General features: G+C 68.5%; 1 protein-coding gene across 1 annotated transcript in view; it reads left to right on the top strand.

Annotated features, from left to right (window-relative positions):
* CELSR1 (cadherin EGF LAG seven-pass G-type receptor 1) overlaps positions 1 to 26,791 on the top strand; it is a 43,575-nt gene extending 16,784 nt beyond the window's left edge. The window contains exons 4-35 of the mRNA XM_055143632.1: positions 2,751 to 2,866; positions 3,134 to 3,222; positions 8,671 to 8,828; positions 9,223 to 9,386; positions 9,622 to 9,747; positions 10,487 to 10,650; positions 12,123 to 12,308; positions 12,885 to 12,998; positions 13,278 to 13,452; positions 14,419 to 14,560; positions 14,996 to 15,116; positions 16,152 to 16,335; positions 16,421 to 16,522; positions 16,823 to 16,917; positions 17,066 to 17,275; positions 17,908 to 18,091; positions 18,221 to 18,364; positions 18,757 to 18,964; positions 19,238 to 19,399; positions 20,064 to 20,184; positions 20,444 to 20,644; positions 21,085 to 21,259; positions 21,708 to 21,820; positions 21,900 to 21,979; positions 22,632 to 22,758; positions 23,510 to 23,635; positions 23,856 to 23,950; positions 24,037 to 24,119; positions 24,226 to 24,363; positions 24,469 to 24,636; positions 24,716 to 24,956; positions 25,250 to 26,791. Of these exons, the coding sequence (XP_054999607.1) occupies positions 2,751 to 2,866; positions 3,134 to 3,222; positions 8,671 to 8,828; positions 9,223 to 9,386; positions 9,622 to 9,747; positions 10,487 to 10,650; positions 12,123 to 12,308; positions 12,885 to 12,998; positions 13,278 to 13,452; positions 14,419 to 14,560; positions 14,996 to 15,116; positions 16,152 to 16,335; positions 16,421 to 16,522; positions 16,823 to 16,917; positions 17,066 to 17,275; positions 17,908 to 18,091; positions 18,221 to 18,364; positions 18,757 to 18,964; positions 19,238 to 19,399; positions 20,064 to 20,184; positions 20,444 to 20,644; positions 21,085 to 21,259; positions 21,708 to 21,820; positions 21,900 to 21,979; positions 22,632 to 22,758; positions 23,510 to 23,635; positions 23,856 to 23,950; positions 24,037 to 24,119; positions 24,226 to 24,363; positions 24,469 to 24,636; positions 24,716 to 24,956; positions 25,250 to 25,274 (4,537 nt within the window). The 3' untranslated portion in view covers positions 25,275 to 26,791. The remainder of the gene's footprint in view (positions 1 to 2,750; positions 2,867 to 3,133; positions 3,223 to 8,670; positions 8,829 to 9,222; positions 9,387 to 9,621; positions 9,748 to 10,486; positions 10,651 to 12,122; positions 12,309 to 12,884; positions 12,999 to 13,277; positions 13,453 to 14,418; positions 14,561 to 14,995; positions 15,117 to 16,151; positions 16,336 to 16,420; positions 16,523 to 16,822; positions 16,918 to 17,065; positions 17,276 to 17,907; positions 18,092 to 18,220; positions 18,365 to 18,756; positions 18,965 to 19,237; positions 19,400 to 20,063; positions 20,185 to 20,443; positions 20,645 to 21,084; positions 21,260 to 21,707; positions 21,821 to 21,899; positions 21,980 to 22,631; positions 22,759 to 23,509; positions 23,636 to 23,855; positions 23,951 to 24,036; positions 24,120 to 24,225; positions 24,364 to 24,468; positions 24,637 to 24,715; positions 24,957 to 25,249) is intronic.
* The last annotated feature ends 89 nt before the right edge of the window (positions 26,792 to 26,880 follow it).

The raw sequence follows: 26,880 nt of genomic DNA, 5'->3' as shown, positions 1-26,880 counted from the left end.
CCCGGGTTCCTGCTCTTCAGCGCAGGGGTGGCCGAGACGCTGCCCAGCACCCAGCCCACACCTACCCACCCTGCCGGGATCCGGCTGGGGGCCTCAGGCGGACCCTGAGCTCCTGTCCTGAGTTTTCTCTGGGTCTGGTTCCTGCTTTGGGCGTGTCAGTGGGGACCCCAGGGCTCCCCTCTGCGTCCCGGTTCCAAAAGATTTAGATCTTTTTTTTTTTTTTCTTTTTGGGTCACATCCAGCGATGCTCAGGGGTTACTCCTGGCTTTGCACTCAGGAATTACTCCTGGCGGTGCTTGGGGGACCATATGGGATGCCGGGGATCGAACCCGGGTCGGCCGCATGCAAGGCAAACACCCTACCCGCTGTGCTATCGCTCCGGCCCCAAGATTTAGATCTTTAAAAATTCTTTTTAGTGCTGGGGATGGAGTTCAGAGCCTCAAACTTGCAGAGCATGGAACCCCACGATGCTGCGTTTACACAGGAGTTGGGGGGGGGCTGGGGAGTGGCTTAAGGGGCTTGGGTGCCTTTCCCGGCACTGTGTGCACTCCCGAGAGTCTCTCAGTGTGGACGCCTGGAGTAGTCAGGCTTGGAGCCTCACTCAGCACGTACATGTGGGGGTCGGAGAGCTGGCATGGTAGGCTGGGCACTGGGGCACTGCCCTTGCATGCGGCAGCTGACCCAGGTTCCAGCCCTGAGCCCCGCCAGAAGTGACCCCTGAGCACGGAGCTAGGAGTCAACCCTGAGCACCACTGGGCTGGCCCCAGAACCAAACCAAAACAAACACACGTGTGTTCAGTGGCCGATGCTGGCCCAGGTCCTGAACGTTCTGCAAGTTCTCTTGAGCCCAGAGCCAGCGGGGGCCCCTCAGCGGGGCCCTGGCGCGGGGGAGGGGGATGGGGATGGGAGGGGAGGGAGTACTTCAGAGCTGGGTCTTGCAAGATCTGCGCATGAGCGGGCGAGCAGAGCGCGCGTGCACGGGCCAGGGGCCTCTCTGCCTCCCCGGGGGCTCCCCACCGTGAGAACGTGGGCAGGGGCGCTGGCAGGACTGCTTTTGTTGCAGACCCCGGGCCTCAGCCTTCTCCTCTTTCGAGAGTGTTTGCCAAGCGCTGGGCCGTGGGCAGCTGCCTGTCCCTCCCTCCTGCCCAGTCCTTTGTTCCTGCCTTCCCGGGCCTGTCGGGCAGGAGCCAGGGACGCGGTTTTGGCCTCTGTCCCGTTTGCGCCCTCCCGCAGCCCTGGGGCCCCCTCGTCCCTTGCAGGGGTGAGGGCTCGTTCCCTAACCGGACCCAAGGGAGTCAGACCCACAGGTCTGAGGGGGCAGCCTGTTGAGGTTCCTGGGGTGGAAGGATTTCGGACCGTCCAGCCCCCTGAGGATCCCTTTCCTTCTGCAAAGGCTGTAGTGGGCGCGTCTTATTCTGAGTGCGCAGGCCCCGCCCCGCCCCTCACCCACCTGGCCTGCTCGCTGGCCCCGCCCCATCACTAGTCCCGCCCCTCCCACTAGCCTCCTAGTATCTTCTCATTAGCCACGCCTCTCCCACTAGCCACGCCCCTCCTCGGAGTTACTCCTTCCACTGACCACGCCTTTCCCACTAGCCACGCCTCCTTTATAGTTTCTTCTCCATTAGCCACGCCTCTCCCACTAGCCACACCCCTTCATTAGTTCTTTCATTAGTCCAGCCTCTCCCACTAGCCACGCCCCTCCTCGGAGTTACTCCTTCCATTGACCACGCCTCTCCCACTAGCCACACCCCCTTTTATTTCTTCTCCATTAGCCGCCCCTCTCCCACTAGCCACGCCCCTCCTAGGAGTTACTCCTTCCATTGACCACGCCTTTCCCACTAGGCACGCCCCCTTTATTTTTTCTCCATTAGCCATGCCTCTCCCACTAGCTACGCCCCTCTTTGTAGTTCCTCCTTCCATTGGCCACGCCTCTCCCACTAGCCACACCCCCTTCATTAGTTTCTTTATCCCAGCCTCTCCCACTAGCCACGTTCCTCCTAGGAGTTTCTCCACCTATTGGCCACGCCTCTCCCACTAGCCACACCTCCTATTAGTTTCTTCTCCATTAGCCACGCCTCTCCCACTAGCCACACTCCTTCATTGGTTTCTTCCATTAGCCCCGCCTCTCCCACTAGCCACGCCCCTCCTAGTAGTTTCTCCTCCCATTGGCCACGCCTCTCCTGCTAGCCATGCCCCTCCTAGTAGTTTCTCCTCCTATTGGCCACGCCTCTCCCACTAGCCACGCCCCTCCTATTAGGTTTCTCCTATTAGCCGTGTCCTTCAACTGGCCCCTCCTCTCCCACTGACTCCATCCATGCCCGCCCGCCCCTCCCGTTGGTCCCACTCACCTCGCCTCCTCAGTGCCCCGTTGAGCTGCTTCTGGTCCCACACCCCCGGTGGGGACCCTGGTGCCCCAGCAGCTCAGAGCCAGCACCCCTTCCCTGAAGGACCAAGCGTTCCTTTTGGGGGGGGTGGAGAGGTGGTGCTGTGCACGGGCTGGATCCTGCAAACAGATCTGGAAATTCCAGAAGCAGAGCAAGACGGGGGGCAGGGGGCACATCGGGGTGACCCACTAGGGGGTTTCAGAAGCCCCTGGCAGGGCGCAGATCCAGGCACGTCTAATCAGACGCCTCATCTGTGCTGGCGGGCTGCAGGGACCTGTGCGTGTGCTCTGACCTCAGCCCCCGTAGGGTGGTCTCTCGGTGCCCACCTTCCCTGGCCTCACGAGTCACGCTCTTCCCCGGATGCAGGTTTGCCACCCAGGAGCAGAACGCGCTGCTGCTCTACAACGGCCGCTTCAACGAGAAGCACGACTTCATCGCGCTGGAGATCGTGGGCGCGCAGCTGCAGCTCACCTTTTCGGCAGGTAGGGCCGCCAGGTCGCCGAGGTGCTGGCAAGGCAGGGGGTGTGGAGACGCAGGGCAGAGGGTGCCCCGGAACTGGAGCTCACACTGAGGGTCTGCGCCTGGGGGGAGGCCGCTGTGGCAGAGCTCATGCCTGGCATGTGCGAGGCCCTGGGGTCCATCCCTGGCACCGCACGGCAGGAAAGAAGTTCAATGGGCAGTTTCCAGCCCCGTTAAAGGCGCTGGAGTCAGACGCCTGGCCCGGCTCTCCCATGTCCTCTCGTTCACAGGAGAGACCACCACCACCGTGGCACCTGAGGTTCCTGGGGGTGTGAGTGACGGCCGGTGGCATTCGGTGCTGGTGCAGTACTACAACAAGGTAGGTGGGTCCCGCCCGGTACTATGGAGAGGAGGAACTACTACGAGGGGCGTGGCTAGCGGGAGGGGCGTGGCTAGTGGGGAGGAGAAATTACCACGAGGGATTGTGGCTAATGGAAGGAGGAACTACTAGAAGGGGCGTGGCTAGTGGGAGAGGCGTGGCTAGTGGGAGGAAGGACCTACAGGGGCGTGGCTAGTGGGAAGGAAAACCCACTGGGAGGGGCGTGGCTAGTGGGAGAGGTGTGGTTAATACGAAGGAGAGACTACTACGAATTGTGTGGCTAATGAGAGGGCGTGACTCAAGGAAGGAGGAACTACTACGAGGGCGTGGCTGGTGGGAGGGCGTGGCTAACGGGGAGGAGGAACCACAAGGAGGGGAGGTGGCTAATGGAAGATGGACTACGAGGGGCGTGGCTAGTGGGAGAGGTTTGGCTAGTGGAAGGAGAAACTACTACAAGGGGTGTGGCTAATGGGAGGGGCGTGGCTAAAGAAAGGTGGCCTGCGAGGGGCGTGGCTAGTGGGAGAGGCATGGCTAATGGGAGGAGGAACTACTATGGGTGCGTGGCTAAAGGAAGGTGGCCTACGAGGGGCGTGGCTAGTGGGAGAGGTGTGGCTAGTGGAAGGAGAAACTACTACAAGGGGTGTGGCTAACGGGAGGGGCGTGGCTCATAGGAGGAGGAATTACTTGGAGGGGCGTGGCCAAAGGAAGTTGGCCCGCGAGGGGCGTGGCCAGTGAGAGGGGTGTGACTAAAGGAAAGACACTCCCATAAGGGTGTGGTTAGTGGGCGGGGCGGGCTAATCAGGGGGTGCCACTGGGAGGGGCGTGGCTAACGGGAAGGCAGGCACAGGGCTCCTGTATTTCCCATTGTGGGTCCTGTGGCCCTGGAAAGCCAGAGACTGGGGGTCTCAGGGCCTGGCTCGCTCCTGGGGTGCCCAGGGTCCCCGGAGCAGGTGCTGGGGAGTGGTCCACTGGGCCATGTGGCCCCGGGTCCCCGGAGCAGGTGCTGGGGAGTGTGGGCTTAGTTTTCTGTTGCTCCTTGGGTCTCATAGGAAGATACGGTTGACGTTAGGATGCCCCACTTTTCGTGGGTGGGGTGAGCCGATCACTGCCCGTGAGAGGCCTCCTCGTGGGGTGTCCGCTGTGGGGGGGTCTCACAGCCCCCAAGCACACAGCACCCCAGGTGTCGCTGCCTCTCCCATTGCCAGCCCACATCTGCCGTCCCGGCCTCTGAGGCCTGAGTCCAGCTTGTCAGGACCCTTCCCGCCCCCCCTGCGTCCCACATCTGACACCTGCCTCCCTGACCCTGAGCACCCCTGCTTGTCTGTGGCATGTCCCTGCCCTGGCTGGCCCGGTGCGCCCGGCTCTTCCTGGGGGCTTCGCAGGAAGCAGTTGCTTCCACGGCCTTGGGGGCAGTTCCCGCACTGTGGGATCCCCCAGCACCTGGCCCAGTGGCCCCAGGATTGCGGGTCCTGAGCAGAGCAGCGAGGATCACTGGGCGTGAACCGGGACCCTGAACACTGGGGGAGATTCCAGTCCCCCGAAACAGAGTTGCAGGAGGCCAGGTGGGCAGGGACGGCCTTCTCGGCCACGTGGCAAAGCCAAAGCCGGTCAGGGCCAGCTGCCGTCCCTGCAGGACGGGGGCCCCGCGCCGCCGGGCGCCCTCCCTCCCTCCCTCAGGCCCTGCACGCTGACCCACGTGGCTCGGTTGGCCCTGGCTCTGCCCCCACCCCCACGTGTGATCTCAGGCCCCGCAGCCAAGCATGTGACCCCCCCCACAGGAAGCGGCCAGGGGGGCGGGAGAGGGCGAGCCCACCCAGCGCCCCAGACCCAGCGAAGTTTGCCCAGAGGAAGGGGCCGGCTGGCGTCCACCCGGAGGCTGCGGGCCTGTGGGTGTGGCTTCCTGCCACCCTAAGGGACGGAGAGAGCGCAGAGAGGCGGGTGGGCGGCCACCCCACGGGGTGCAGGCCACTCCTGGGAGTGACCACGCAGGTGGAGCCCCCCCGACGGAGGGGAGTGAGGGTGGTCCAGATGCCCCAATGCTGGACCCAGAGGCCCACGAGGGGCTGGCCCTGGCGGGGGAGGGAGCGAGGACCCCGCGTGCCTGGTGGAGGTGGAATTTTCCAGATCGCGGCTGTCAGGGCTCACATCCGGGCTGAGGGGCCGCGCCCAGCCTGACCGGATGTCAGCGCGGGTGGACCCAGATCCATCCCCGGGCGTCTCGGATCAGCTCCTGACAGCTCAGAGACGCGTCCTGTCCCCGCCGGGTCCACGCCCGCCCCGAGGGGCTCTGAGCCCCTGAAGGGCCAGGTCGGGCCGAGCACGTGTGGCGTGGCTTTGGCGGGTGCTCCGGCGCCAGCGTCTATCTAGGCCCCGCGGTGCCGGCTCCGAATGCCCGGCCCGGGCGTGGTCTGACTCGGCCTGGGCGTGGTCTGACTCGGCCTGGGCGTGGTCTGACTCGGCCTGGGCGTGGTCTGACTCGGATCCGAGCTCTGGGGGCCGGGGTGGGCTGGGCCAGCAGGTTCCTTTGTCAAGTTTCCTCCTGCTTCCCACCAGTGGCTTGCGTGCTGCTCTGGCCACCCCCCTTCTATAACAGTCTCTCACAGCCCTGGGACGTTACCTGGGAGCCGACAGACAGAAAGCGACCCTCCAGTGCACCTCGGGGGGCTGCTGCCACCCTTGATGGTTCCAGAGCTCCCGAGAGGGGGGTGTCCACCTTGGAAGGCGAGAGGAGGGGGCAGGGCAGAGGACGGGTTGAGGGGCCCCTCGGCTGCTCACCGCTGACACCAGAGTCTGTAGTGCTTCCTCCCGTGGCTTGGGACAGAGACCCCCAGGTGTCTGCCGTGGTGGAGGCGGCAGCGGGCACAGTGGCTGCCCCGAGGGGGCCCACAGCGCCCCCCACAGTGCCCCAGAGGGCTGAGGCCTCACCCTCCGGGCCCAGGAGCTGGAGTAACCCCTACTTCCAGGGAGGGAGCTGCCGGGGATGGGCGTGTTGCCGGGACAGCGCGCCCCCCCCACGGGACGGGCCTGGGCTGCCCGCCACCCGCTGTGCCCCCGGTGGTGTGTGCTTTGCTGGCGCTATTCCTCCTGGGAAAACACTGGAGCAGCCACTGGTGCCCGGTGCCCGCTGGCGCCCAGCTGGTGCCCGGTGCCCCTGGTGCCCGTGCCTGCAGCGGGGGGGGGGGGGGACTCCAGGGCAGCCCTGCCTGTGGCCTCGCGTGCACACAGGAGGAGGCATCTCAGGAGGCCCCACACTCCCGACCGTCGGCAACTGGGCTGGCTCCAGGTGTGAGGCCTCAGCCGCCGTTCTGCACGGACGCGGTGCTCGCAGCCCCCCGCCCCTGTGTCCAGGTCAGACTTGGGTGGAGAAGCCGCAGCAGCCGGCCGGGCCGGGCCCTTCACGCCGGCCAACATCCTCCAGCCGGAAATGTCTGATTCTTTTCTTTTTCCGGGGGGGGGGAATCTCCCCAACAGCGGGCCTTCCGGACGTCTGGGTCCTCCTTGTGACTGTGACCACGTGGTGGGTCCCCTGCAGTGCCAGGATTTCCCAGGCCACCCCGGGGTGCTGTGTCTGCCCGCGGCCTGCCCTCGCGCCTGCCTGGCTCCTGCCCTGCACTGGCTCCTCTGTGGGCCGGGTGCCCCGTCTGCTCCCAGTGAGCCCGTGTCTTTCCCGGACAGCCCCTTCTGGTGTCTGGTTTCCGGGCACCCCCATGCCACCTCCCGCCCCCATTCAGCACTTGAAATCGAACCCCGCTGGCTCCGGCGGGGACCCGGCTGCTGCCGTTGAAACCCGAGCATGTGGCCAGGCCTGGGGCCTTTGTGCACCCAAAGGGTCCGGGGGTCCCTGCCCGAGCTGCCAGGTGGAAGCTGACGGTCTGGACCAGCGTGGTGGGAGGAGGTGGCGCGGGCAGGGGCGGACAGAGCCTGCAGGAAGGAGCCTTGGGGACGCTCCTCGGTTCCGGTTGCGGGGCTGTTGTGTGCCCGTGGTTCCGGGGGGGGGGGGTCTCTCACCCTCTGCTGCCTGGGGCGGGGACGGGGTCAGGCCAGGCATTGCTGCCTCGTACCCCGGCCCCTCGCACCGGCTTCTGCCTCCCTGCCGGGCCCCGCCGCGTCGGCGGTTTTCCACAACACTGGTTCTGTCCACATCGGCCCCTGGAATCCGCGGTGTAAACGGTGTTTATCCCCTCCCGGGAGCCCGCGCCCGCCCGCCCAAAAATGCAAACGATCGGTTTGGCGGGCAGCCGGCAGGCGCGTCTGTGCACCCGGCACTTACGGGCCCCTAATAGGCACCTGGTCGTGTCTCCGGCCCTGGCCGCCGCCGCCGAGCAGACACCGGGTTTCCCTCCCCAGCCTCGTCTCCTAGAGGCTGGGGGAGGAGCGCGGCCCAGGTGGCCTGTTCTGAGGCCCCCGGGTCCCCCTAACCTGGGCCGGGCGGGGAGCTGGGCCTCTCGAGACACCAGGGGTCAGCGTCCAGGCGTGAGGCCCCCGGTGGACAGGCCGGCTCGGGACGGAGCTCAGCCTAGGAAGAGCAGCCGGTCACGGGGGGCTCTGAGGACAGGGCTGCAGGCTGTGCACTGCCCAGTGGGCCTCCCGGCCTCGCCAGGAACTCGCCCGCTGCCGCCAAGCTCGGGCCCCTGCTTCCGCCTTTGGCCCGTGAGCCTGGCCCGGTGGCCGCTGGGTACTGGTGAATGGTGTGAGCAAGCCGCCTCGTCACTGCCCCGTGCGGGAGCCCCGGGGTCCACATCTCCCTGTGGGCCGGCTCTGGACTGTTTGGGGGTGGAGGGCGGGGCCCCTCGAGTGTGCCGGCAGTGAGACTGGGGGGGTGGGGGCGTGGATCCCGATCTCTGCACGCGGTCAGGGACAGGCCCCTCCGGCCACCCGCCACCCATCCCCACTGGTCCCTGCTGTGCCCCGTGTCTGGGCGCTAAGTCCGCCTGCTCCTGTACGTGGCCCCGGGTCTGGGCGCTGCACCTGTATGTCCCATCCGTGCCCACAGGAACTCCCTGAGTCTACCCCTGGATGCCACCTGGGGGTATCGAGGTGGACGTGCCAAGGGGGCCGCCCAGCCTGAGTCAAATGTCGGCTGCCGCCGTGCCTCATCCCCAGGGAACAGTCCTGACATGCCAGGGGGCCCGGGGCCATGGTGCCACTGGGCTGGGGGCCACAAAGGCCGCGGGGTGGCCCTGGGGGGAGTGGGCGGGTCTCTGGGGCCCTCCAGGCAGGAACCAGGGCAGCGCCGGCCCCTCGGGAGAGGGGGGCCACGGACGGCGTCTCTGCAGCCAGACACGAACACGGGCCCGAGTGGCCACTGTGTGGTGGACAGGGGCCAGGGCTGCCTCCCGGGCCTTCTGCCAGCAGCGCCGTGGCCCCTGGTTGCCTGTGACCGTCCACTCGGGGACACTCCGAGACGCCGCCTCGCTCGCTGACCCGCCCTCCCTGCTGTCCCCGCAGCCCCACATCGGCCGCCTGGGCCTGCCCCACGGGCCGTCGGGAGAGAAGGTGGCCGTGGTGTCCGTGGACGACTGTGACACGGCCGTGGCCGTGCGCTTCGGCCGCCTCGTCGGCAACTACAGCTGCGCGGCGCAGGGCACGCAGAGCGGCTCCAAGAAGTGAGCAGCCCGCCGCACGGTCAGGAGCCCTCCGAGGGCTCGGAATGTTCCGGAATACGTCCGCCCGGGCACACCCAGTGGGGCCCGTGTGCAGCTAGAGCTCTTGGCCCCCCGCCTGCTGATGGGGGGTTGCGGGGGGCTCGTCCTCGGCGTGGCCCCTTGCCGCCCCCAGTGGGTGTGGCCTCCTGGTGGGGTTTCCTTGGAAACGGGTGGGGACGCCCCCCCACACCCAGAAGAGACCCCCGGGGTGTGCTCAGAGCCTCTGGCAGGGCGAGTCAAATCCGCTCGTTTCCTGGGTGGCCGGCGACCCCGCTCAGCCGTGCCCGTGCCCGCTGGGCCCCACCCTCCCCCGTCCTGGCCGCTGCCCGGGCGTCACCGGCCCCTGTCGTCCCAGGTCGCTGGACCTGACGGGCCCGCTGCTCCTCGGGGGGGTCCCCAACCTGCCCGAAGATTTCCCTGTGCACAACCGGCAGTTCGTGGGCTGCATGCGGGACCTGGTGGTGGACGGCCAGCGGGTGGACATGGCCAGCTTCATCGCCAACAATGGCACCAGCGCAGGTGCGCCCGGCCCCGAGGCCACACCGGGAGCGGGGTCACTCCGGGGACGCTGCAGAGACCCCCATGGCCCTCTGACGTGCCCCCCGCAGGCCCGGGGATGGCCAAGGGCTGCCGGGCTGTCCCCACCTGTCCGGGCCGGGGTCCAGTGTCCTCCGACGTGGGAGGGGTGGGGTGGGCCGGGCGCTGGGGCAGCCCCCACAGTCCTGCCCATGCCCATACCCGCCCTCTCTCCCAGGCTGTGCGGCCCGCAGGGACTTCTGCGAGGGGAGCTGGTGCCAGAACGGGGGCACCTGTGTGAGCAGGTGGGGCACCTACCTGTGTGCCTGCCCCCTGCGCTTCGGCGGGAAGAACTGCGAGCAAGGTGAGCCCCCGGCCACAGCCCGGACCCCTGTCGCCTGGGCCCCCACCCGGACCCCTGCAGCCCACATGCTCCCTGCTCTGTGCCCCCACCAGGCTTCTCGGCCCCCACCCGCCCTCCCCCTCCCCGACTCCGCCCTCAGAGCTCCGTCTGCCGGCAGTCTGGCGGTGGCCTTGGCAATGCCGCAGGCAGCCGCTCTCTGGCCCTGACCCTGGGCCCTGCTGGGGCCTGCAGAGGTGGCAGGAAGCCCCCCCAGAGCCCCCGGGGCCCTGCAGCTGTGGCATTGGGACACAGGTGGGCAGCGGACGGGGGCCCTGGGGGGTGAGACCAGGGCTCGGGCGGCAGGGAGGGGCCGGTTCCTGTTGTGGAGCCCGCCGTCCCTGCGCTCCGTGCCAGAGAAAACAGCGCCAGGTTTGGGGTCACCAGAGCAGGAACCAGCCGCAGGGGCGGACAAGGATCAGGCAAGCCGGGAGGTCCCGGGTCCTGCGGGGTGTGGCTGGAAAGCGGGATATTGCAACAATGTTGCAGTAAGGTTTAACTTTCTTTCTTGAGTATGTCTTAAATGCCCAGGACTGTCAAGTTAAACCTTACTGCAACATTGTTGCAACAGCGGGAAAAAATTAAAGTGGGGCCAGGACACGGCCCAGAGGGTGACACAGGTGCTGCGGGGTTGACAACGCCTAGCAGCCCCTGCGTGCGGCCCCCAGGCATCCCCTCTGACGGCGCCCGAGTCTGTCCACAGCGATGCCGCACCCCCAGCACTTCAGCGGGGACAGCGTGGTGGCCTGGAGAGACCTGGACGTGACGGTGTCGGTGCCCTGGTTCCTGGGGCTCATGTTCCGGACCCGCAGGGACGGGGTCCTGCTGGACGCCACGGCGGGCACGTCCTCCCGGCTCCTGCTGCAGGTGGGCGGCTGTTGGTCCGGGGTCCGCACGCCCCGCCCTCTGGGGCCGTGTGCACGTCTGCGCCTGTTTCACTCGTCTGCCTCTGCGCCTGGGCGTGTGTGCGTGTGTTCTGTATGTTTCACAAGTATGTTTGTGTCTGTGGGGCTGCATGGGCTGCATGCGTGTCTGTGTGCATGTCTGCCCGACTGCATGTGCTGCCCCCACCGTGCTCTGGGCACACGCTTGGTCCCGTGCAGCCCCCCTTTGGCAGGACGGGGTGGACCCCACAATAGACTGCTGGTTGGGGTTTCGGGGGTCCCCCCAGACCAAGGACTCTTGTCTCCAGGGAGGGGGCTGTAGGGCTCCCGCGGGGCAGGTGACACGGGCGGGCCTGACCCCTGGGCGGAGCGGGACTGGCCGTGCTGGAGTCTGGCATTGGGTGCCTGTGTGGCCGCCACCCCGACGGCAGCCTCAGGGGCCTCTAGGTGGTTTTTTTTTTTTTTTTTTTGCTTTTTGGGTAACACCCGGCGATGCTCAGGGGTCACTCCTGGCTCTGCACTCAGGAATCACTCCTGGCGGTGCTCAGGGGACCCTATGGGATGCTGGGAATCGAACCCCGGGTCAGACGAGTGCAAGGCAAACGCCCTCTCCGCTGTGCTGTCGCTCCAGCCCCTGGTTTGGGTTTTGCCTGGGGCGGGTGCTGGCCCTGGGGGGAGTCTGGGTGACTGGCAGCTTTGGGGGGACCTGCGTGGGGTGCCCAGTGACTCTCCAGGACAGATCCCGAGGGCTGGTTAGCGGGACATGCCGGGGGTGCGTGGGGCCACAGCTTCTGGCAAACGCCGGGGACTGTGGAGGTCCAGGGATAGGAGTCCTTGGGGTCCCCTCCCCTCAGTGACAGGGTGACACATGCCAGGCGCCTGCCACCTACATTGTGCAGGACGAGCTCCTGTTGCCCGGGACTCGGGCAGACCTGGGCGTGGTGGCCCAGAGGTGTCCCTGCCCGTGTAGCTTTGTGCATCCACGCGCCAGGCGCAGGGGTGGGGGGGGAGGGAGCCGTCTGTTCCCTTCAGCTCCTGCAGGACAAAAGGCAGCTACGGTGAACTGGAAACATTTTCCCCGCCTGTCTGGAAGGATAAAGAGCACCTACATTTTTAATCACCGGGTCTCTCCGAAAGCCACTTTCCTGCGCATCTCCCCAAGGGGCCTTTGCAAATCTCCTTCTGCCTGGGCAACAGGTGGCCTCTGGGCTGCTGTAACTGTTTCACCTCACGGTTACTCTTCACTGTTACTGTTTCACTGTTAGTTCTGCTGTTCCTCTGTTACTCTTTCTCCGGGACTGCAGTTTGGCCAGTGCCGGTCACTCTGACCCTCCAGCTCTTCCTCTGCTCGCTGGACCCGGCCGCTTTCCCACCTGCTGCCCATCTGAGGCTCACTGGACCGGCCCCCAGCGTCGCGTCCGGCTCTGGCACTGGTGCAGCTCTCTCATCCCCCAGATCCTGGACAACCATGTCCACTTCGAAGTGTCCCACGGCTCCGCGGAGGTGACGTCCATGCAGCTGGCCCGGTCGCGAGTGACGGATGGAGAGTGGCGCCACCTGCTGGTGGAGCTGCGGAGCGCCAAGGAGGGCAAAGACATCAAGTATCTGGCCGTGGTGACCTTGGACTACGGCATGGAGCAGGTGGGGGTGGGGGGGCTGCACTCACACTCCCGCCCCCCCCACACCCAGGGGGTCTCCCCTCGTCTGCCTGAGTGTGAGACTCAGTCCTTGTACACGTCCCTCGTGGCGTGTCCCTGCCGTGTCCTTGTTAGTGACCAGGTTCACTGCCAGAGCCGGCTGCCGGCCGCTGGTCTCATGGGGGTGTGGCTGGGCTGAGGGGCAGCGGGGCAGGGTGGGCTTTCCGGCAGCCCTGGTGTTGCAGGTGGTGCCTGCCCAGAACCCAGGCTGCCTTATCCCGCAGCTGACGGGCTGCCTGGGACCCCTGGCACTGGGGTCCAGCCTGGTCACCCCCAGCCTGAGGCAGAGCCGTGGACGTGTCCCTGCGCGTCCTCCTGCTGACACTCTGGGCACCCCCCAGGCAGGGTGACGGCACCTGGGAGCCTGGCACTGTCTCCCGTGCTGACCGAGCGGGTGGCTCCTGCCCCGCCCCCCCGCCCACAGGCCAGGCGCGTGCCCACCGAGGTCTGGGGGTCCTCGGGCCTGGGGGCCTCGCCACGGCCCGTGCTCCTGGCCCGATGCCACCCCCTCCTTCCACAGGGCGCCCTTCAGATCGGCAACCAGCTGCCGGGGCTGAAGATGAGGCGCGTGGTCGTGGGGGGCGTGTCCGAGGACCAGCTGTCCGTGCGCCAGGGATTCCGGGGCTGCATGCAGGTGGGCGTGACCCCCCGACCCCCCCACTGCCCCATCACCGTGGTCCGACACCCTCCCCCACCGGGCCCCCACACCGGCTCTGTGGGGCGTGAACCATGGGATGTTTGGAACACGGGGTCTCTTAGGGGGACCCTGCCCACACGGAACACACCCCCAGAGGCAGAAGGACCCCAGCTGCCTCCCCACCCCCCTGCAGCTCCACTACCTAAGGGGGCCGGGGGGGGTCTTCTGGGGCTTCTTTCGGGCCCCTGTGCTCCACAGTTGCCTCGTCTGCTGCAGGGGGTGAGGATGGGGGAGACGGCCACCAACCTGGCCACCCTGAACATGAAGGACGCCATCAAGGTCGGGGTGAAGGACGGCTGCGACCCCGCTGACCCCTGCAGCTCCAGCCCGTGCCCCCCGCACAGCCGCTGCCACGACGTGTGGGACAGCTACGCGTGTGTGTGCGACCGAGGTGGGCTCCGGGGACCCCCTTCCCCGCCTGAGCACTGCGCTGTGGTTCGGGGTGCAGGGGAGGCTCGGGCCTGTCCTCCCGGACATGATGGGGCGGAATTAGTCACGCCGATGCGTGCGTGGCATCTCGAGGGTTCTGTTCCTCAGAGAAGATTCCTTGGGCCAGGCACGGGCTTGGCATGAGGGGGCCTGGGTTCCACCCCGGCCCCACGCCATCCCGACTCTGCCGGGCGTGGCCCAGAGCACAGAGCTGGGAGCGCCAGCAGGCAGCCTGTGTGACCCCCCAAAACTCTTTTTCAAATAGTCTCTTCAGCCCCGGGACAGTGGAGCGGCGGGGAGGGTGTGTGCAGGCCCCACGCCCACGGGGTCGCCCGAGCACTGCCAGGACTCCTGAGATTGTGCCTGGAAACCAAAGCAAAGAGTCGGGGGCCGGGTTGCTCGGGGCCTACCCGGGCTCGGTCTGCGGCTCACGAGCTTCCCCGCCCTGCCAGGAGTCAGCACCGGGTGTGGGCGACTCCCCGCACCCCCAATAAGCAACAACAAAAAGTCTTTTCTGGGGGCTGGAGCAATAGCACAGTGGGTAGGGCGTTTGCCTTGCACGTGCTGACCCGGGTTCGATTCCCAGCGTCCCATACGGTCCCCCGAGCACCGCCAGGAGTAATTCCTGAGTGTAGAGCCAGGAGTGACCCCTGTGCATCGCCGGGTATGACCCAAAAAGGGGAAAAAAGTATTTTCCATTGTTGTGGCCACACCTGGTGGTGCCTGCACCCCACACAGCTCAGCGTAGCCTCTGTCCGGAGCCCAGCCCAGCCCACCCGAGCCCAGGCGTGCAGAGTTGCGGGGCCCTGGTCTGTCCCCAGGCCCGGCTCCGGGCAGGGGCGAGAGCCACGCTTCCCGAGTCGGGTTCAGCTCCCAGGGGGCTGCAGCCCCGGGATCCGGTGCTCACGAACGAGCCCTGTCCCCACAGGGTACTTTGGGGACAAGTGTGTGGACGTGTGTGAACTGAACCCCTGCGAGAACGTGGCCGCCTGTGTGCGCACGCCCAGCGCCCCGCAGGGCTACGTGTGCGAGTGTGGGAGCAGCCACCGGGGGCGCTATTGCGAGAACAGGTAAGAGTGGGTGAGGCCCGGCAGGTGAGAGCAGGGTAGGCGCTCACCTGGCGGGGATCCTGTTCCTTGCCCATGGCAGGCTGTCAGGGTCACGGGGGTGTCTCCACTGGCAGCCCTTCCTGGGTCAGGTGAGTGGGTGTGGTCAAGCCTCACTGGGCTGGCCCGGGGGTCTTGGTTGCTCAGACATGTGGTAGCGGGTCCGAGTGAGGGGCGCAGCCAGAGTGGGCTCGCTCCAGCTGGGGGCCCGTGGCTCCGGGATGGCCGTGGGGCTGATGGCCCTGAGCCTGCCGTGCCCGGCTCCCGGCCCGTGGGGGATGGTGAGGTGGGAGGATGCTGCGACCTCAGGGTGGCAGGGGGCGTCCAGGACCCGTGTGGACAGGCCATGCCCGGCGCCATCCCGGGACCCAGACGCCCCCCTCTCCACCCTGTGCCCAGGATCGACCTGCCCTGCCCCCGAGGCTGGTGGGGGAACCCCGTGTGCGGGCCGTGCCTCTGTGCCGTGGACAAGGGCTTCGACCCCGACTGCAACAAGACCAGCGGGCTGTGCCAGTGCAAGGTGAGCTCAGGCGCCCCTCACAGCACCCCTGCACATGCATGCCTGCACGGGCACACCTCACGGGCACACGCACACCTGTACACGTATACCTGTACACGGACGCCCTCACGGGCACACGCACACCTGTACACGTATACCTGTACACGGACGCCTGCACGGGCACACCTCACGGGCACACACACACCTATACACGTATACCTGTACACAGATGCCTGCACGGGCACACCTCATGGGCACACCTGCACACTCACACCTGTGCATGCACACTTGTACAGGGTTGCCTGTACGGGTACACCTCATGGGCACGCCTGTATACACACACGTGTACAAGGGCACACCACACGGGCACACCTGCACACTCAGGTCTGCACATGCACACCTGTACACGCACACCTGTACGCACATACCTGTAACGCATGCCCACACGGTCATCTGCATGTTCGCACATCTCTCCTCATCATACCTGTCCTGCCCCTTCACGCCTGCACCATACACTCCGTCACACCGGTCTGTGCAGTCCCTGGCATGGCTGTGATCTCGTGGCGAGGTTCATCCAGGGCCACGTGCCACGACCATGTGTGGGGACATGCGTCCAGCAGCTGGCTGGGTCCTTCCTCCTGGTCTCGTCCAGTCCCCAGACCCCTCGGGCAGCCTCCTGGGAGGCGGGGGAGCTGCTGGGAGGTGAGGCTGCCTCCGGCGGGCGCGGATGCCCTCTGTGGGCGGGGCCCCTGGTCAGGAGTGCCCGTCTGCCAAGGTCCTGGGGGCTGGACCCGTCACGTCAGAACCAGGAACGGAGCCTCGGCACGTGCTGGCGGAGTGGGGAGAAGGGGCGTGGCGGGGGGAGCCTGTCTTGCTGCCCCTGACACACTGCCGAGGTGTCGGGAGGTGGACGCCAGCCGCTGGCCCCCCTGCGCGTGCGTCTGTAGGCGTCTCGGCCCGTCAAACCCCCTCCCCCTGAGAGCAGGGTCCCCGTCCCCAGCGCTGGCCCGGCCCGTGCACCTGCCTCCCGGTGCCACGGGCCCGTCTGCCTTGCAGGAGAACCACTACCGGCCGCCAGAGCAGGACGCGTGCCTGCCGTGCGAGTGCTTCCCCGCGGGCTCACACAGCCGCGCCTGCCACGGCCACACGGGCCAGTGCGCCTGCAAGCCGGGCGTCGTGGGCCGCCAGTGCAACCGCTGTGACAACCCTTTCGCCGAGGTCACCCCGCGCGGCTGTGAGGGTGCGTCTGCCGGGCTGTGGGCCGTGGGCGGGGCGGGCGGGGCGGGGGCACAGCCGGGCACAGCCGGACCCTCTCTCCCACCCAGTCATCTACAACGGCTGCCCCCGGGCGTTCGAGGCTGGCATCTGGTGGCCGCAGACCAAGTTTGGGCAGCCAGCGGCGGTGCCGTGCCCCAAGGGATCTGTGGGTAAGAAGCTGGGGCACCCCCCGTGGCCCGTTGTACCCCCGTATCGTACCCCGCTGTCCGTGGCCATGCCCCCCGTGGCCCACGGCACCCCTGGGTGGACATTGCGAGAGCGGCTCAGCCTCAGGGCTCAGGGATATCCAGGGCTGGTGCTCGTGTGCCAGTGCTCTGTGGTTGCGTTCACACAGCCGAGCAGCTGCGGCGAGACCACAGGGTGTGGGTGGGCCCGGGCAGCCCCGGGGACCCCTCGCTGGGGTCTCGGCACGTCGCGGCCAAGGACATGCGCTCTGTCCCGGGTGGCAGGAAACGCCGTGCGGCACTGCAGCGGGGACCGGGGCTGGTTGCCCCCCGAGCTCTTCAACTGCACCAGCAGCGCCTTCGTGGAGCTCAAGGCCATGGTGAGGGACCCCCGCACCTGCCGTCTCCTGCACAAGCTTCCTCTTCCTGCCCCGGCTCCACACGGGGTGGGGGTGGGGCGTGTCCTGAGGCGTCCAGAGGGGTCGGCCCCGGGCGCGCCCCCAACTCGGCCCGTCTGGCTGCTTCCAGAACGAGAAGCTGAGCCGCAACGAGACGCAGATGAACAGTGCCAGGGCCCTGCAGCTGGCGCGGGCGCTGCACAACGCCACGCGGCACACGGCCGCGCTCCTGGGGGACGACGTCCGCACGGCCTACCAGCTGCTGGCCCGCGTGCTGCAGCACCAGAGCGGCCGGCAGGGCTTCGAGCTGGCCGCCACGCAGGACGCCCGCTTCCACGAGGTGGGGACGCGTCCCCGCGGGGCTGAGCCCGTCACGCACACCCACAGACACACACACACACACACGGACATGCACACACATAGCCCACGGGCACAGATACGCACCACACGGACACGCAAACTACACAGATATGGACAAACAGCACATGGACACACACACGGCACATAGGCAGATACCACACGCACAGGCGTGCACAAACACCACACACACGCAGACACACAGCCTGCACAGACGTGGACACACACACACAGCACAAAAGCCAGTGTGCAGACACACAGACACAGGCGCGTGTGCGTGCCCACACGTGCCCCTTCTCACCCCTGCGCATGCACACGCCTGCTCTCACACCTGCCTGTGAGCACGGGGGAGCATGTGTCGAGGTGCCGGGGCGGGGGCGGGGCCCTTCTGCGTGATCCCGGCTGCTCCCGTGCCTAGGTGAGACCCTGGTCTCTAAACCCCCGGGTGTGGTCGGGGTTCCCTGCACTGGCAAGGAAACTGAGGCACAGGGACGACCCAGAGGTGCATGCGAAGGGGCTGCCCAGTCCCACCCCAGCCCCCCCGGCCCTCCCCCCGCGTGCCCCAAGCGGCTCCTGCTGGCCGGGCCTGACCGTCCGCGTGGCCGCCGTCCACAGGACGTGGTGCAGACGGGCAGCGCCCTCCTGGCGCCCGACACCCGGGCGTCGTGGGAGCAGATCCACCGCGTGGAGGCGGGCGCGGGCCAGCTGCTGCGCCACTTCGAGGCCTACTTCAGCACCGTGGCCCGCAATGTGCGCCGGACATACCTCAGGCCCTTCGTCCTGGTCACCCCCAACATGAGTGAGGCTCGCGCGGTGGGGTCCTGGGCCGGGGGGGGGGCTGGGCCTCGGGGTCACGGGCGGGGGGGGGCAGCGGCGTGCGCCCTCCGTGTCCTCCCGCCCCGGGGGACTGAGGCTGCTGTCCCCCCAGTCCTGGCCGTGGACGTCTTCGACAAGCTCAACTTCTCGGGTGCCCGGGTGCCACGGCTCGACGGGGCCGGCCAGGACGTGCCACAGGGCCTGGCGTCCTTCGCCGTCTTCCCGGCCGACTTCTTCACGGCGCCCGCGAGGAGAGGTAACGCGGCCGGGCGCGGGGCAGCGGACCCCGTACTGTGCCCAGAGCCCCCTGACCACCCTCCAGGCGGCCCCCCAGAGGCCCCCAGAACTTCCCCCGCGAGGCGGAAACGGGCCAGGAGGCAGGTCCTGCACGGGGCCCTGGCGCCCGACAGCCGTCCCCTCTCTGAGCCGGCCCGTGTGCGGACGTTTGTCCCTCTGAACCGTGTCACTGAGCGTGACCTTGGGGCCCGGCTACCCCTGACCTCCTGGCCGCCGTGACGGTGTTGGCGCTGGTGCCCGCTGTCGTGTCCCGGCCGGGCTCTGCCCCCCTGGGGTGCGGGTCAGCGTGTGTCGCGGCTCTCGGGTGCTGGTTTCTGGGTCCTGCTCCCGCTCACGCCGTCCCCCTGGCAGAGGGTCCGACCACGAGGCCCGCCGGCAGGAGGGACGTGTCCCCACAGACGGCGCGCCCGGGGCCCGGCGCCGAGCCCGAGACCCCCCCTGGGCGGCAGAGGAGACACCCGGAGGAGCCCGGCCAGTTCGCCGTGGGCCTGGTCATCGTCTACCGGACACTGGGCCAGCTCCTGCCCGAGCAGTACGACCCCGACCGCCGCAGCCTGCGGTGAGTCGGCCGGGAGGGGGTCGTGTGGGCGTGACACCCTCACCCCGGGCTGGCTCTGTGCTGGGGTCTGGGCCGGGCTGGGGCTGCTGTCGGCCCGTGGCGCTCTCTGGGCTCACTGTCCCCGGAGTGCCGCCGCGTCCTTCTCATTCTGAGCCCCCTGCCCCCGCCCCCGTCCCCACCCCCGAGCGGCGGCTGCGCCCTCTCCCTGCTGCCCTCGGGCCCGGTCAGCGGCTGCCCACGGGCCCGGTCACAGCTGCTGCCACCTGCCCGCAGGCTGCCCAACCGGCCGGTCATCAACACGCCGCTGGTGAGCGCCATGGTGCACAGCGAGGGTGGCCTGTGGCCGCTGGACAGGCCCCTGCTGCTGGACTTCGCCCTTCTGGAGACCGAGGCCCGCACCAAGCCCGTCTGTGTGTTCTGGAACCACTCGGTCACGTAAGGGCCGCGGGACACCCGTGGGGGGCCGGGACAGACTCACAGACCCGTCCTTGCCGGAGACACTGGGCACTGGGCACGCCGTCCCCCGCATGGGGCCTGAGCCTCCTGGGCACTGCCGCCCCCTGGGGGCCCTGGCGTCAGCCGTGGGACACTCCTGCCCCGGCGGGGCCAAGAGGGCGTCCCCTCGGGGGCTCCGGGGCCCGCTGGTGCCGGCTGGCCAGGCCCGGTTCGTCACCGCCGGTCCCAAAGGCCAGTTCGGGAGCCGCAGGAGACTGGCCCCTCAGCTCACACGGCACTTCAAGGGCCGCTGGCAGGCGCCGGCTCAGCCGGATGAATCAGAGCAATTAGCCGTGGCGCGGGGCCATTATCCCGGAGCCTTGGCACTCCATTTTACGGGACGGTAAACTGAGCCCAGAGGCGGCGCCGAGGTTCCCAGGGTGGCGTCCCCGCCTCCCCCAGCACTTGCGGCCCCTCTGAGTCCTCCAGAACAAAGGCCCTGCCTGGGCGCCCCCCACACCCGCGTCACGCTTCATTGGGGTGACACAGCAGGGCGCGCCCCCGGGGGCAGGTGGGACGGCACCGGCGCCGGCGCACGTGGGGCAAGAGCGGGTCCCCCAAGGTGGGAGGGGCTGCCTGGCCCTCACGCCCCTGCCCTCTGCAGGGCCACCGGGGGCTGGTCGGCCCGGGGCTGTGAGCTGCTGTCCCGGAACCGGACACACGTCACCTGCCGCTGTGGGCACGCCGCAGGCTCCGCGGTGCTCATGGACATCTCCAGGCGCGAGGTGGGTGCCCCCGCCCCCGCACGCCGCCCCGGTCAGCCCCGCGTGACCTCACTCTCGCCTCTGCCCCGAGTGCAGCCTCCCCCGGCCCAGGGTCTGCGTGGGCCCCCGGCACTGTCCCCACACGGGGTCACCGGCCCCAGCCCGAGGGACTCGTGACTGACGGCGAAACCCGGGGAGTTCTGAGGCCGGAAACGGGGTGTCCGCGGGAGGCCCCAGACCTCAGGCAGCGGTCGTCACCCCGACTTGCCTCCCCCCGCAGCACGGGGAGGTGCTGCCCCTGCGGGTGGTCACCTACGCGGCCGTAGCCCTGTCGCTGGCCGCCCTGCTGCTGGCCTTCGTCCTGCTGCTGCTGGCCCGCGCACTGCGCTCCGTCCTGCTCGGCATCCACAGGAACCTCGTCGTGGCGCTTTTCTTCTCGCAGCTGGTGTTCGTGGTGGGGATCACGCAGACCCAGAACCCGGTGAGCTCTGGATGGTGGGTGGGTGGAAGGAGGGCGGCCGGACAGGCGGGGTGTGTGTGTATGTGCATGTGCGTGCATGCATGTGTGTATACATATGTGTGCATGTGCATGTTTGTGCATGTGCGTGCATGCATATGTGTGCATGTGTGTATTTGTGTGCATGTGCATGTGTGCGCGCGTGTGCATGTGTGCATGCGTATGTGTGCATGTGTGTATTTGTGTGCATGTGCATGTGTGCACATATATGTGCATGTGCATTTGCATACATGCATGTGTGTACATATGCATGTGTGTATGCATGTGTGAATATCTGTATGTGTGCATGTGTGCACATATGCATGTGTACATGTATGCATGTGTGAGTGCATGTGTGTGCACGCGTGTGCAAAGTGTGCGTGCACGTGCGCGTGCACAGGTGGAAGCAGCGTCCCCTCCTGCAGTTCCTATGCACCATCATCGCCATCCTGCTGCACTTCGTGCACATGAGCGCCTTCGCCTGGACACTGGTGGAGAGCCTGCACGTGTACCGCATGCTCACTGAGGCCCGCAACATAGATGCGGGGCCCATGCGCTTCTACTACGTCGTGGGCTGGGGCCTCCCGGCCATCATCACGGGTGAGCCCTGGGGCCTCCACCCCGAGCTCCGTGGGGGGACTCGGCACACGTGGGGCCAGGGACGCCCCATCCAGCCTGGGCGTCTGCGGGTGGGTGGGCCTGTCCGCTGGGGCCCTGGGGGTCCCCAGGAGCACTGCGGGGGCTGTGGGGTGCAGAGGGTGACGGGCCCAGAGGGGCGGCTCTGGAAACTGATGATGAGTAGATGGACCAGTGGACCGTGGGGGATGGGCAGATGGGTCAGTGTGGGTGGGCAGTGGGGGGAGGTTGGCGGGTGAGGGGGCTGGGCAGCTGGGAGTGCGGTATGGACGCACCTGCCTGTGTCAGTTGTGTACATGCGTGTACACACCCGCGATGCGTGTGCTCCCGGCCCTTCCTCCCCGGCCCCCGAGGCCCGTCTCAGCGCCCTCTGCTGGTGGGCCCCTCCCCTGCAGCCTCTCCCTCCCCGCAGGCCTGGCGGTGGGCCTGGACCCCCAGGGCTACGGGAACCCCGACTTCTGCTGGCTCTCCCTGCGGGACACCCTCATCTGGAGCTTCGTGGGGCCCGTCGGCGCCGTCATCATCGTGAGTCTGGGGGCCGAGAGCGGGGCGGGGAGGGAGGGAGGGCGGCGGGGAGGGCGGCCCCTCAGCCATGTCCCTGCAGGTGAACTCGGTCCTCCTGGTGCTCTCCACCCGCGTCTCTTGCCAGAGGAAGCGCCAGTACTACGAGCGGAAAGGGGTCGTGTGAGTGGCTGGGTGGGTGGGGGGCATGGGCGGGGGGGCCGGCAGGGGACAGAGGTGGTGACAGGCGGGCTGGGTGCCGGGCGACGGTAACTCAGGGACACGGGGCAGCGTCAGGGAGTCCCTGGGAGGCCCCAGCTGGAGGGAGGGGACAGCAGTGGGGCGGGGGGCGGGGACGGGAGAACGGGGGCCGGGCAGCGGGCAGTGCGGCTCACCCCCAGGCCCCCGCGCCAGCTGCCCGGCCCCGGGGTCCACCCAGAGTCCCGAGGAGAGTGCCACAAGCCCACAGTGCCAGTGGGGAGACTGAGGCAGGCGCCACCAAGCCCCTGAAGGCAGATAAGACCATCTGAGCTGCCCAGTCTCGAAGCCACCCTGCCTGTGAGGGGGTCAGGGGCCTCCGGACTCGGCCTCGTCCTGCTGGACACTTCTCCCCCAGCGTGCTGGGTTGCTTCCTCCACCCCCGTCAGCCCCCAACAGGGACGCCCGCGGGGGCCTTGAGGGACAGTGGGTGGGCAGCTGCCCAGACAGATGGACGGGCAGGGGCGTGAACAGATGGGTCGGTGGGCGTGAACAGACGGGTTGGTGGGGGTGGGCAGATGGGGCGGGCGGGGGCGGGCCGGGCCGGTGGGGGTCACCGTGTCCTGCCGTCCCCCAGCGCCCTGCTCAGGTCTGCCTTCCTCCTGCTGCTGCTGGTCAGCGCGGCCTGGCTGCTGGGCCTCGTGGCCGTCAACAGCGACATGCTGGCCTGCCACTACCTCTTCGCCATCTTCAGCTGCCTGCAGGTGGGGCCCGGCAGACACCCCGCGGGGGCCTGTGTGTCCCCAGCAGGACGCCCTCTGACCCTTCACCCTGGGACCCAGCCGCATAGTGGCCCTCGCCGGGGCCTCCAGAGCACGCAGGGTCCACCCGGGGTCCCCCGAAACTCAGAGACTGTGGGCAGGGGGGGCCCGTCTGGGGGTGTCCAGTGCCATGGGTGGGTGTGGCAGTGCGTGGGGGCCGCGGCTAATGGGTGGGTGACAGCGAGTGTGTGCAGGTGAGTGTATATACAGGTGTGAGTGCAGGTGTGTGTGCACGTGTGTGTGCGTACAGGTATGTGTACAGGTGTGTGTGCATATGGGTGTGGGTGCAGTTGTGTGTGTGCACGTGTGTATGCACGTACAGGTGTGTGTACAGGTGTGTGTGCATATGGGTGTGGGTGCAGGTGTGTGTGGGTGCTGTTGTGTGTGGGTACAGGTGTGTGTGTGCACGTGTGTGTGGCCACAGGTGAGTGTGAGCACAGGTGTGCGTGCAGGTGAGCGTGTCCCGGTGTGTGGGGGGCAGGTGTGAGTGCCCGCGTGGGTGCTGTGGCCCGTCTGTCCCCCAGGATGTATATATGTGTGTGTGCAGTTGTGTGTGTATAGGTGTGTGTGCACGTGTGTGTATGTGTGCGTACAGGTATGTGTACAGGTGAGTGTGAGCACAGGTGTGCGTGCAGGTGAGCGTGTCCCAGCGTGTGGGTGTAGGGGGCAGGGGTGAGTGCCCGCCTGTCCCCAGGGTGTCTCCGTGCTCCTGTTCCACTGCGTGCTCAACGCGGACGTGCGCCGCCACCTGAAGGGGGCGCTGTCCGGGAGGAAGCTGCACCCCGATGACTCGGCCGCCACCAAGGCCACACTGCTGACGGTAGGCCCGGGCGGGACCAGGGCTCGGCGTCCACCGCGGGGCCCCGGGCGGGCAGGGGTGGGGCTGGAGGGCGCTGGGGAGCCGGTCCCGGACTGCTGGGCCTCAGGTGCTCGGCCTATGACGGGCCGAGGCCAGACTGTTAGTGACTGCGCGGCCCTGGCCGTGACCCTGACCCTGGCCGCGACCCTGCCCTGACCCGACCCTGGCCGCCTGCCCCCAGCGCTCCCTCAACTGCAACAACACGTACAGCGAGGAGCCCAACGTGCTGCGCACGGCCCTGGGCGAGTCCACCGCCTCCCTGGACAGCACCGGCAGGTCGGTGGCGAGCCCCTGGGCCCCGGGACGCGCCCCCTGCGGCCTGTCCCCGCCCCCGGCCCTGGACTGACCCGTCGTCCCCACAGGGACGAGGGCGGCACGAAGCTCAGCGCGCCCGGCGGGGGGCTGGACGCGCCCCTGGTGGCCCGCGGCGCCAAGAAGGCCCAGGGTAGGTGACTCCCGCCCACCCGCCCGCCCGCCCAGCCACGGCCCGGGAGGGTCCCGCCACCCCTGTCCCCCCGCCTGAGTGTTCCCCGGCCCCGTCCCTCCCGCAGGCCACAACTCGGAGTCGGACAGTGAGTCGTCCCTGGACGAGCACAGCAGCTCCTACGCGTCCTCGCCCTCCTCGGACAGCGACGACGACGGGCCGGGGGACGAGGCCCCGCGGGGCCCCCTGCACAGCACCCCCAAAGGCGAGCCCCCGGGGAGCGGCGCGGCGGGGGCGGGGCGGCGCAGCGCGGGGGCGGGGCGGCGCGCCCTGGGGGAGGCGCCTGGCTGAGGGTCCCCCTCGCCCCCAGTGGACGCCGTGGCCAACCACGTGGCCGCCGGCTGGCCGGACGGGAGCCTGGGCGGGAGCGACAGCGAGGACGCGGGCGAGCGGCCGTGCCTGCGCGTGGAGACGCGGGTCAGCGTGGAGCTGCACCCCGAGGGCGCGCCCCCCGCCCGGCCCCCGGAGCAGAGGAAAGGTAGCAGGGGGCCGGGCGGGCGGGCGCCGGGGGGCCGGGGGCTGCAGCGCCGCTGACCCCCGTGCCCGCGTGCCCTCAGGCATCCTGAAGAACAAGGCCACGTACCCGCCGCCGCTCAGCGAGGCGCCGCTGCGGGCCCGGCTGCGCGGGAAGCTGCCCGGGAGTCCCGCGTCCTCCCGCGCGCCCTCCCCCGGCCCTGCCGCCGGACCCGGACCCGCGGCCGCCAAGGACCCGGGCGCGGACCCAGGGCGCGAGCACCTCAACGGGGCGGCCATGAGCGTGCGTGCGGGCAGCGCCCAGGCCCGTGGCTCGGGGTCCGAGTGAGTTTGCAGGCCTGGCAGGAGGGGGTGGTGCCCGGGGGACGGGGTGGGGGGGGCATCTCCCGGTCACTGCCTGGCCCCTCGGACGTGCCTGTGATGCCCCAGTCTGGTCTGCGCAGTCCTGGGGTCGCAGGAGCCCGGGCCGCGGTCGGCTGTGAGCACCCAGGCACGGCTGTGGCCGCCTTGTGACCGGGGTGTAGGTGGCTCCCTGGGGCAGGGGTGGGGAGGCTGGGGTGGGGCGCGGGGCCTGCCTGGTGCCCCCGCTGACCGCTGCCGGTGCTTCTTCCCCCCAGAGGCAGTAACGAAACGTCGATTTGAACCATCAGGAAGGTGTGAAGCCGCCTCGTCCCACAGACCTCAGCCCGCTCCGGACAGGAGCCCCCCCGGCCCCCCCCACGCTCAGCGCCAGGTGGGCTGTGCGACAGGTGCCAAAGGCCGCAGCCGAGAGGGCCGGGACAGCGAGCCGTGTCCAGGGCTGGCCGGCCCAGAGGCCCCATGGTCAGTGCAGGAGGAGCCGATGGCCGGGCTGGCCGGCGCGTGGGCATCCCCGGCCCCTGGACAGCGTTCTGCAAAGCTGCCACGCCACGGGGGCTGGTCCTGAGACCCCAGGACCCGCAGGACACCGAGCACTGGTCCTCGCAGAGGGAGGACGGGCCCCTGCCCGCGGTCGGGCCGACGCCAGTAGGTGGCCGGGTCGGGACCTGCGGGATCACAGGAAGACACTGTTCCGAGGTGCCGTGAGCGGGGTTGGCAGAGCCTGCGGGCCACGCCCAGCCGCCCCTCGCTAGGGCCTCCCTGGCACCCTCCCAGCCGGCGTCCCCCGCCCCTCCTGCTCGGGCAGGCCGGGTGCCAGCCGCCGTCGGACCAATGGCGGCGTTCTGCTCCAGATGGCCATTGTGAGAGGGACACAGCCGCGGCCACTCTCAATGGCCCCCACACTGCCTGGGGCCACTCGGAGGAGCTGCAGCCGCCCCGTGTGGACAGCCGGTGTGGCCACAGGGCAGTGGCTGGGTGCCCAGACGCTGCCAATGTCTCATTTCAGGCGTCCCTTTGTGCTGGGTGGCGAGGCCTTAGGGCTGTGGGTGGGGCCCCAGGCGCAGCTACGGGAGGGGCCTGGGGCTGTCCAGGGGGCTGTTCTCGGTGCTCACCACCCAGACGGGCTTTGGGCCGAGACAGGCCCAGTGCTGACCCCGGTGCTGGCCGGGCCCCCAGGAGACACTGGAGGCATCTAGCCAACGTGTATTTATTGCTGTTCCCAACACTGGAGCCCCGAGTCTGCAATAAACGAAGCCACGAACGCCTCGGCCGTGCAGAAACTGTTCCCTCCACCCCGCGCGGCCGGGCGGGGCCCTCGCCTGGCCCCGGCAGCAGCAGTGCTCCAGAGTGTGTGTCCTGTGGTCACCATGTCTGCATCCCGACACGTCCCCCTCGTTCCCCACCCAGCCTGCTCACTCCGTGGGTCTTGACCCACGTGGCTGCACACGTGGGCTGAGGGCTCCGCTGCCAGCACGGTCTGGTCTGTGCACATGTATGTGGCCTATGGCATGCTCGCCTGTGAGCCAACTGGCCTGTCTGGCCGTCCCTGACCCCGGTGACCCTGGGGCCTGGCATGTCCCCTCCTGGGGGTCTGGGCCTGACGACACTGACCCCACCTGTGGCCCCGAGGGCGATTAGCAGAGCCACCCCCAGGCCCTCGTGTGAAAACAAGCCCGGCCGTGCTCGCCTCTCCTCTGTGCCTGAGTCGGGGGCAGGCTGGGTGACTGCCCACCCGTCTCCAGGCCGCTGGGCTGCAGGTGCCCCTGGAGCAGGTCAGCCCCGCTGCAGGCCAGCCGGCAGGGGCTGGGGGCAGCCTCTGCAGGGACAGGGATGAACAGCCCAGGCCGCCCCGCTCCTGCACCCCTCCCTGCCACCAGGGGTCTGGCGT

Source organism: Sorex araneus, chromosome 6 (genome assembly GCF_027595985.1).
Source record: "Sorex araneus isolate mSorAra2 chromosome 6, mSorAra2.pri, whole genome shotgun sequence".
NCBI lineage: Eukaryota > Metazoa > Chordata > Mammalia > Eulipotyphla > Soricidae > Sorex > Sorex araneus.
Note: the sequence above shows the minus strand (reverse complement) of the source record. Positions and strands in the feature narration are given on the sequence as shown.